The 9,678-nt window shown below is 42.7% G+C and overlaps 1 protein-coding gene across 1 annotated transcript in view; it reads right to left on the bottom strand.

The window, feature by feature from the left end:
- LOC123240985 (protein-arginine deiminase type-4-like) overlaps positions 1–9,327 on the bottom strand; it is a 31,956-nt gene extending 22,629 nt beyond the window's left edge. Inside the window, exons 1-5 of the mRNA XM_044668695.1 lie at positions 9,128–9,327; positions 7,947–8,127; positions 6,466–6,538; positions 2,735–2,802; positions 615–726 (exon numbers count right to left, since the gene is read on the bottom strand). Coding sequence (XP_044524630.1) covers positions 615–726; positions 2,735–2,802; positions 6,466–6,538; positions 7,947–8,127; positions 9,128–9,327 — 634 coding nt within the window. The remainder of the gene's footprint in view (positions 1–614; positions 727–2,734; positions 2,803–6,465; positions 6,539–7,946; positions 8,128–9,127) is intronic.
- Between the last annotated feature and the right edge of the window lie 351 nt (positions 9,328–9,678).

Below are 9,678 nucleotides of genomic sequence, written 5' to 3'. Positions count from 1 at the left end.
TAGGAAATATCTGGCCTCTAGCTGCTCTGTCAAGGGCATTTTGATCTCACACTCCTACTATTGAAAAATGTTGATGATATATTAAATCCATGTATACTTTCAAGTAATATACATCACTACTATACTAACAAGTATAATATTACAAAAATGTATACAAAAGTAGACATTTTAAAATAAAATTTTATAAATTTATAAAATATATTACACATATACTTTATATATAAAATACACTTATAAATTCATAAAATTCATAAATATATTACATATATAATAAATTTATAAAAATTATATTTTATAAAATTTTTTTAAATTGATCTTAAGAATTGAGAGGGAAGGTGGGCAACTGGGTGGCTCAGTGGAATGAGAGCCAGGTCTAGAGATGGGAGATCCTCGATTCGAATCTGGTTTCAGATGCTTCCTAGCTGTGTGACCCTGGGCAAGTCACTTACCCCACCATTGCCTAGCCATAACCACTCTTCTGCCTTGGAACCAATACCGGTATTGATTATTTTATTTATTTATTATTAAATCCTTGCCTTCTATCCTAGAATCAATACTATGTATGTAACCTAGTACAAAGGTTGTTCTCCAGAATGGGAGATACCATTAATTACCTTTTTGGGAAAGCTCTGATTTACCACAATCATCTTCTACAGGTGGGTATTGATTTTTGCTTGAACAGTTCACAAGCAAGATGGGCCCCTGCCAACAGGTTTGGTTCTTCTCCTGAAAAGACAAATAGGAGCTCCAGAGCACCGTCCACACCCCCACTCCCACTCTGACTTTTTAAAAAATTTTTTTTATTTTTTAGAAAAATTTTCCATGCTTCCATGATTCATATTTTTACTTTCCCCTTCACCCCCTCCCACCCTGACTTCTGAGCTGTGTCCTGCTGGCAACTCCACCTCGATGGATAACTAACTAGTACTTCACCCCAAAAAAGTCAGATTGTACACTATATCGGTCTGGACACATTTGAGGCATTGTGGTAGAGGGGATAGATCAATAGATCTGGAGCCAGGGAGATCTGGATTCAAATCCCACCTTCTCCCCAAGGACTAGGAAAGTGACCTTGGGAGAATCCTCAGACTCTTCTGAGGCTATTTCATCTGTAAAATGGGGACAATCACGAGCCTTACTCCCAGGATGGCTGAGGCTCACAGGAAGTTAAAGAATGTACAAGCTTTGCAACACTTCAAGTGTTACTGTTTTTAGTAGAGTTACACTGTAATGTGCGGACTCATTGGAAGAAACAGAAAAAAAAAAGAGGCACAAACACTGAATGTTGGGAAAGGAGAAGAGACCCATTTACGCATATCTACACCTCTAGGGATGCACACACATGCATCCATACCTAAATGTGTAGATAGGCTTTTTCCATGAGCCTTTTACATACTTGCTTGATTGTAAATATTCAGAGGGCAGAGCTCTAGGTATGGAGTTCAAATCCAGCCTCAGATACATATTAACTGTCCAACTCTGGGCAAGTCATTTCACCTTTATTTGCCTCGGTTTCTTCATCTATAAGATGGGGATGACAGCATCTGCCTCTCAGGGTTGTTGTTGGGATCAAATGAGATCATTTTAAAGTACTTAGCACAGTGCCTGGCTCTTAAGTGCTGTATGATTACATAGAACATATCTATATATTATTATTATTAATAGTAATAATAGACTCCCTCTAGGGCTGTCCCTTTCCACTGACTTTTTTCCCTTCTCCAAAGAGCACTCCGTTTCAACAAATACAAGGTGTCCCAAAATTCACCAAGCTTTTAGTATTATTATTTAGTATTTATAATTAGTATATTATATATACTATTATATATATTATATCATTACATATACTATTATATGTATACTATAATATAATCATATATACTATTATATATTATATAATTTTATATACAATAATATAATTATATATACTATTATATATACTATAATATAATTATATATACTGTTATATATTATATAATTTATATACTATAATATAATTATATACTATTATATATAATATAATTTTATATACTATAATTATATATACTATCATATATACTATAATATAATTATATATTATATATTATATAATTTTATGTACTATAATATAATTATATATACTATTATATGTTGTATAATTATATATACTGTTATATACTATTATATATACTATAATTATAATTATATATACTATTATATATACTATAATATAATTATATATACTATTATATATTATGTAATTAGTATAATTAGTATTTATTTGCAACCATTTTTTCCACTTAATTCTCCCACCAATTCCTACAAGTATTATCAGCCCCAGTTTTGTTTTTGTTCTCATTTTTTATGGATGGGGAAATGGAGGTTTATAGGGTTAAATAAACCACTGAAAGTTATCTATCTAGTGAGGATCAGAGGCAGAATTTGAACCAAGGGACAGACTTTCTTGACTCCAAGACTAGCACTCTGCCATTTTTTCATGCTGATCTTTTCTCTCCATTGGATTCCTTCAATATGATCATTGACCTGGATTCTACGAGTTTATATCTTATTTTTTTTTTTTTTTAGTTCTTAAATCCTTACCTTCTTCTGAATATCAATTTTAAGACAGAAGAGCAGCAAGGCCAGGAAATCAAGGTTAAGTGACTTGCCCAAGGTCATATAGACCAGAAATCCCTAATCTTGGGATTTCCCCTCCAGAGTATACTTACTTCCACTTGAAGAACCCCAGACCCCGTACCTTATACGTCTTGGTTTTGCTCATCTTCTTTGTTTTCTCCATATATGGGTCTGCTATTAGAGAGACAGCTGGAATAGGAGGGCAAAGGATAGTGAGGGCGACCAGCAGCCCAGGCTTGATCGAGGGCCAAGAATACTCTCCCAGGGGTTCCTCCAAGCTAGATAAGGAGACCACCCAAACTGACCTCTTTTTTTAAGCCTTTACTTTCTGTCTTAGTATCAGCTCTCAGACAGAAGCAAAAGGGCTAGGAAAACTGAAGTTAAGTGACTTGCTCAGGATCACACAGCTAGGAAGCATCTGAAACCAGATTTGAAACCAGGTCTTCCGGACTGCAGTTCTGGCACTCTATCCGCTGAATCACTTACCTATCGCATGACCTTCTTCTAAAGAGTCTATAAATCCAGCCTCAGACACTTCCCAGCTGTGTGACCCTGGGCAAGTCACTTGACCCCCATTGCCCACCCTTACCACTCTTACGCCTAAGAGCCAAAACACAGAAGTTAAGGGTTTTAAAAAAAATAAGTCTATAAAGGGGGCAGCTGGGTAGCTCAGTGGATTGAGAGCCAGGCCTAGAGACAGGAGGTCCTGGGTTCAAATTTGACCTCAGACACTTCCCAGCTGTGTGACCCTGGGCAAGTCACTTGCCCCCATTGCTTAGCCCTGACCACTCTTCTGCCTTGGAGCCAATCCACAATATTGATTCTAAGATGGAAGGTGAGAGTTCAAAAAAAAAAAAGAAATAAAACAAGTCCATAAAGTGTTCCAAGGTCTTCTCTTCCCAAAGGTTCTATATGTTCAACGTTTCTTGGGCCCAGAATCTACAGAATGGAAAAGGACTTCTTACAGATTGGGCTCCAACATGCACTTGAAAGGACTCCTCACAACATCCCTACTGGAAGACCTAGAGTGACAAGGAACTCTCAAGACCATCCTTTCTACTCTTGGACAGTGGTCACCTCGAGGAGAATTTTCTTGTACGTCCACAGCAAGTTTGCCTCTGTATGGACATAAACAAAAGGAATTCTATGGCCACTTTCAGCTCTAAGCCCAACCGCTTCCATTTTACAGATAAAACTGAGGATGAGACAAGTAATCAGATCGTTCCAAGTTCTCACAGTTAGAGGAAGAGCTAGCATCCACCTGGGATCTTTACTTCAAAATGCAACTCTGCTAGAATACTGTCATTTCTTTTTTTCCCTTTTTTCTTTTTTTTTTTTTTAAACTTTCACCTTCCATCTTGGAGTCAATACTGTGTATTCTTTCCAAGGCAGAAGAGTGGTAAGGGTAGGCAATGGGGGTCAAGTGACTTGCCCAGGGTCACACAGCTAGGAAATGTCTGAGGCCAGATTTGAACCCAGGACCTCCTGTCTCTAGGCCTGACTCTCAATCCACTGAGCTACTCAGCTGCCCCCTCCTTTTTCTTAATTAACTCATATTGTGCACATGGACTCTTTCCAGTTCTCTTCTCTCAAGCCTCCCACAAGTACTCCCTTCCTGTCTCTCAGCAGATGACTTGGCTTCATACTGTACTGGGAAAACAGACCATTAGCCACCAGTGCCTTCTTCTCCTATAACATCTCAGTAGAATATGCCACCTCCAGTTTTCTCCCTCTTTATTCTGCTCTTTGATGAAAATGTGTCTCATCCTGGTTGAAGTCACAGTCCTTCTGCCTGTAGCCTGGCTTCCGATTCCCTCTCCTCTCCTCTGGCAGGTTTTCCCCCATGATCATCTCCTTTTTCCCCTGCTGCCCACAAATAATAATTTTTTTTTTAAACCCTTAACTTCTGTGTATTGGCTCCTAGGTGGAAGAGTGGTAAGGGTGGGCAATGGGGGTCAAGTGACTTGCCCAGGGTCACACAGCTGGGAAGTGTCTGAGGTCAGATTTGAACCCAGGACCTCCTGTCTCTAGGCCTGACTCTCCATCCACTGAGCTACCCAGCTGCCCCTCCCACAAATAATTCTAATGAGGACTTGGAGGGAAGGGGAGAAAGATGCTTTCCAATCAACTCAATTGATATCATTCAATAGCCAAGTCACACCCTAAGAGATTAGCAGAGAAAAAGGGCCTCTGGTCACAGCTATGTTTAGAGGCAGAATTCTCAACCAAAGCCCTCCAGGGAAGGAGATTCCATTATTTCTCCAGTCAGTCCACTCTCCACTGAGTTTGCTCCAACTAGCTTTTCCTGGATATCAAACCCAAATTTTGCTTCTTTTGCATTCGCCACTTGTTATCTCTAGTTCTGCCGAGGGCAGAGGCAGGTCCATATTGAAGTCCAGCTGGAGGAGAACAACAAGGGAGAGCTGGAGGAACTCTTAATAACCCTCCAAACACCTGAAAACAGTTAAGTCTCTTTTTCCTTGTCCAAGAATTTGACAGGTCAGACACCTTCAATTCACCCTCCCAATCATTTCCTCCTTCCATCTGTGGTGCTGCCAACATCTCCTGCCTCTACCATGTCCTTGAGTGAATTCCTTCATCCTCATCCTTACTTTTTGGCTCCCATTTATGTGTTGACTTCCTCCATTAGAATGTAAGCTCTTTGGGGCAGCTGGGTAGCTCAGTGGATGGAGAGTCAGGCCTAGAGATGGGAGGTCCTAGGTTCAAATCTGGCCTCAGACACTTCCCAGCTGTGTGACCCTGGGCAAGTCACTTGACCCCCATTGCCTACCTTTACCACTCTTCTGCCTTGGAGCCAATACAATTTATTAATTCCAAGACGGAAGTTAAGGTTTTGTTTTTTTTTTTAAAGAATGTAAGCTCTTTGAGAACTGTTATATATTTGTTATTCATTTTTCCTTCCACCATTTTGCAAAGCCTTTATATTTCTCTTTCCTTATTTTCTAGTTGGAAATCCACTGAGATACCATTGTTGCCTCTTCTGTAATAGTTTCATCATATATGCAGCCCAATTTCTTAATTTTCATGGATTTATATCATTTTGCATTAAATGTGCTTTTAGTAAATAAACTACTGATGGGTTTTGTTTCCTGGTACCTTCAGTAGTAATAATAAAAATGCCTTTTATTAATAACTTTTTTTTAACCCTTAACTTCTGTGTATTGGCTCCTAGGTGGAAGAGTGGTAAGGGTGGGCAATGGGAGTCAAGTGACTTGCCCAGGGTCACACAGCTGGGAAGTGTCTGAGGCCGGATTTGAACCGAGGACCTCCCCTCTCTAGGCCTGGCTCTCAATCCACTGAGCTACCCAGCTGCCCCTATTAATAACTTTTTTAAAAGAATGTAAGCTCTTTGAGAGCATGGGCTATTTCTTTGCTTGTCTTTGTATTCCCAAGTGCCTGGTTTGGAATCTAGTAGGAACCAGCAGTCACTTAATAAATGCTTGTTGCAATATCTTCATTCATTCATGCTGATACTTTTCAAAAGGGCACTGACCAACTGTGACATTTCTGAGATGGACACGTCTTCTTTCTTTCTTAAAACCCTTATCTTTTGTCTTAGAATCATTATCGACTATCAGGTCCAAGATTGAAGGGAGGTAAGGGCTAGGAAATTGGGGTTAAGTGACTCATCTAGGGTCATGCAGCTAGGAAGTGTCTGAGTTCAGATTGGAACCCAGGACCCTCCTATCTCTAGGCCTGACTGTTTATTCACTGAACCCACCAGCCACCTTTCTAGGGCGGATCCTGCCCCTTCCCTGCCTTCCCTCAGGCTGCCTAAACAAAGCCAGTACTAGGAGTAAATCTTATTTCCCCTTTAAGCGTGTTACTCACTGACACAGGTGATATTCATCTCAGCCACACAGCTGGAATGTTCTTCCCCACCTTTAAAGTAGGTAATTTTCACCTGTAAAGATATCAGCATTTCAGGGACGGGCCATGTTCCTGGCTTCCAGGCTTATCACAGTGGAACTTGAACAGCCAGAGTGGGGAGGAGCTAGCAGTCTCTGAGGACTATCAGCTCTTTCTAGAAGGATCCCTTATCACTGCCCTCTACGGACTCTACAGCCCTACTTGTTGGGTCCATCATTCATCTGGGCCTTCGAAGAAGCCATTCTCCATACCTGGACTGTTCTCTGCCCCAGGAGAACCCTTCGTTTTCTTCAAAACACCTATCGGGTACTACAGTGGTTCTCAAACTTTTTTGGCCCGCCACCCCCTTTCCAGAAGAAATATTACTTAGCCCCCTGGAAATGGATTTTTAAAACATTTTAATAGCAATTAATAGGAAAGATAAATGCACCTGTGGCCATCACCATTCCCTGGATCACTGCAGCATCCACCAGGGGGCGGTGGTGCCCACTTTGGGACTCACTGAAGTAAGACCTCCTACAGGAAGTCTTTCTGGAGTTCCACCACCTCCCCCCAGCTCACTTTGTCTTTTCTCCCCCTCATTGGAGAGTGTATTGGAAAGAGAGCCAGCCTCAGAATCAGGAAGACCAAGTAGAGGCAAAGCCTACTTGGGAGTTTCCACCATGATGGTGGAAACGTCATTTGCCCTCTCAATGCACCAGGCAACTCTAGAAGTTAAAAAGCAAATGCCATCGTCTACATAAGCAGAGAGATTAAACAATAAAAAACGAAAACAAAACCCTTAATCATCTGCCTAAGGAAACTACATAGGTTCCAACAGTGATAAAGGCTAGACCTCTGGGGTTAAGTGACTTGCCTAGGGTCACACAGCTAGTAAATCTGAACGGATGGAGATGAGCCTTCCTGACTGCAGACTACTCCATCCTCTGTGCCACCTAGCTGCCCAGAAGTCTCACTTTTGACCTAGGCATCAGTGACCCTCTCTGCAAAAGGAGAAGATTAGAGGAGATGGTCTCAAAAGCTCCTGTGAGCTCTCAAACCTTTCACTCTGAGAAAATGCTGCGGTTCTGACCTGGGGCCTCTCTATTCTCCACGTGATCTGAGAGATCAGCTCCAATGGCTTCGCTTATTTCTACGAGAAGGATCCCCGAATCGATATATCCAGCCCCCGTTTCTCCCTCGAGGCTCAATGTGGCATATCACCAGCTGCCTATTGAACAGCTCTTCAGCGTCTTCCCAGACACCGCCGAGTGGCTCTGGTTCTGGTCTGACCAGGGCATAAGCCGGTGGGCTTATCCCTTCTCCTTCTTGTCCTGGGCATCATACTCTCAGAATATTAGATTTTAGGACCTCGCATCCAGTGCAAGATAAGTTACCAGAGAGATAAAACACATACCCACGTGGTTGTTTTCCCGCGTCTCCCATCGCCTGTCTAAACTCACCCAGTCTGAAAACATCCTAGAGCTGGGAGCCAGTGCCAGAAGAACCACGTACGCGGAAGGCTTCAGGTACCATCTGCTGGGATGCCCAGTGAAACCATAGTTGAATTTTGTACCTATCACATCAATGGTAACCCTTTCGGAATTTTGTGCTTCGAAGGTCTTATAGCCCTCCGGGGCAAACCTGGCATCAGAAATGCAGAGAGTGAGAGTCACAAGTAAGCAGGCAGGGCAACGCTGTGTTCTCTACCCTTCCTCCCCACAAGGCTTCGGGTGCCAGCTCAAGGAATCATCAGCCTTCTGAACATACAGTATGGTGGCTAGGGGAGTACCTTAGATTTGGAGCAGTGGTTCCCAAACGTTTTTGGCCCGCCACCCCCTTTCCAGAAAAAATAGTACTTGGTGCTCCTGGAAATTGATTTTTTAAAAAATTTAATAGCAATTAATAGGAAAGATAAATGCACCTGTGGCCATCATTGCCCCCTGGATCCCTGCAGCACCCACCAGGGGCCAGGGGCGCCCACTTTGGGAATCACTGATTTGGAACCAAGGAATGAAGACACTTAGGTTCTATAGCTAGCCTGATGGATGACTTGGAGCAAATCACTTCCCTTTTCTGATTCTTTGTTTCTTCATTGGCTAATAGAGGGGGCATCTCCCAACACCAGCCTCTCCATGTCTGTCCTTGCCAAGACCAGAGCAAACACTGCATCCCAAGTGGAACTGGGCTAGCCTGAAAGTTTCTAAACAGCTTCCTATGGGGATTTTCCGCCCCCTAGGTTTGCCTTGGTAGGAACAGACCCTGGATTTTCTTATTCCAAACCCATTGCCCATTCTGCCATGTCATGTTGCCTCTGAAACAGTGCCAACAAAGAGCTCTCAGATGCTTTCTTGAACTCCTCACCTAGTCATCGGGAACCAAAGGGCCCCACGTACCCCCTTGGGTAGCAGCCTACCCTCCCCAGGGCTCTGAAGAATTTTAAAATGGCAGAACTAGAAGTAGCTTTGGAAGTTCATTCCATAGATGAGGAAATCAAGACCCACAGACGGATCCCACAGGTAGCTCAAGTGTCTTGCCAGGCCACCCCTGGCTCCCCAGTAGCTGGCTACCTAAACATCCTCGGGCCACACATCCATTATATAGCAGCTGGACCCCCAACCCAGGAAAGCTCCCTTTCTCTTACCCCATAACGTCAATGTATACCACACTGCCTGTGGGGCACACTGTCTTGATAGGACGCTCCACAGATACAGGGAACATCTTCCTTGGGGCTTCCAAGTGTGCTTCAGATTCATTCTCGGGGGCCTGCCAGTTCTCTATAGTGGCTTTCCAGGAGACAAGCTTTCCATGCCAGGAGACTAAGTCTCCGTGCCAGGAGGCCATGTTTCCTTGCCTTCAGACTCCCTGAAGTTGGTAGAAGAAAGGGCCAAGAGGGAAGGCAGGCTTCCTGTTATAGGTCCCACTCAGGAAACCCACCTCCAGCCCCTCAGACCCCTAATGAAGAGATTAGCAATCATCCAGGTGTTCTCCATCTTCCTAAAGTCCTAAGTGATTGACCAGAGGGCCTGGTCCAGGTAGAGGAGGAGGAAGACAGGTGAGAAGAAATGCATGGTACCTTTCTCTTTTCTCCAACACTGGCAGGGTTGGACAATTTATTACACAACACTGGGGTGGCAGCTTTGTTTCCTGTGAACTAAGATTTTTAGGTGTCTTATTTTTAGACTGGGAATTAGA

The sequence above is a fragment of the Gracilinanus agilis genome, chromosome 3, assembly GCF_016433145.1.
Source record: "Gracilinanus agilis isolate LMUSP501 chromosome 3, AgileGrace, whole genome shotgun sequence".
Taxonomy (NCBI): domain Eukaryota; kingdom Metazoa; phylum Chordata; class Mammalia; order Didelphimorphia; family Didelphidae; genus Gracilinanus; species Gracilinanus agilis.
Note: the sequence above shows the minus strand (reverse complement) of the source record. Positions and strands in the feature narration are given on the sequence as shown.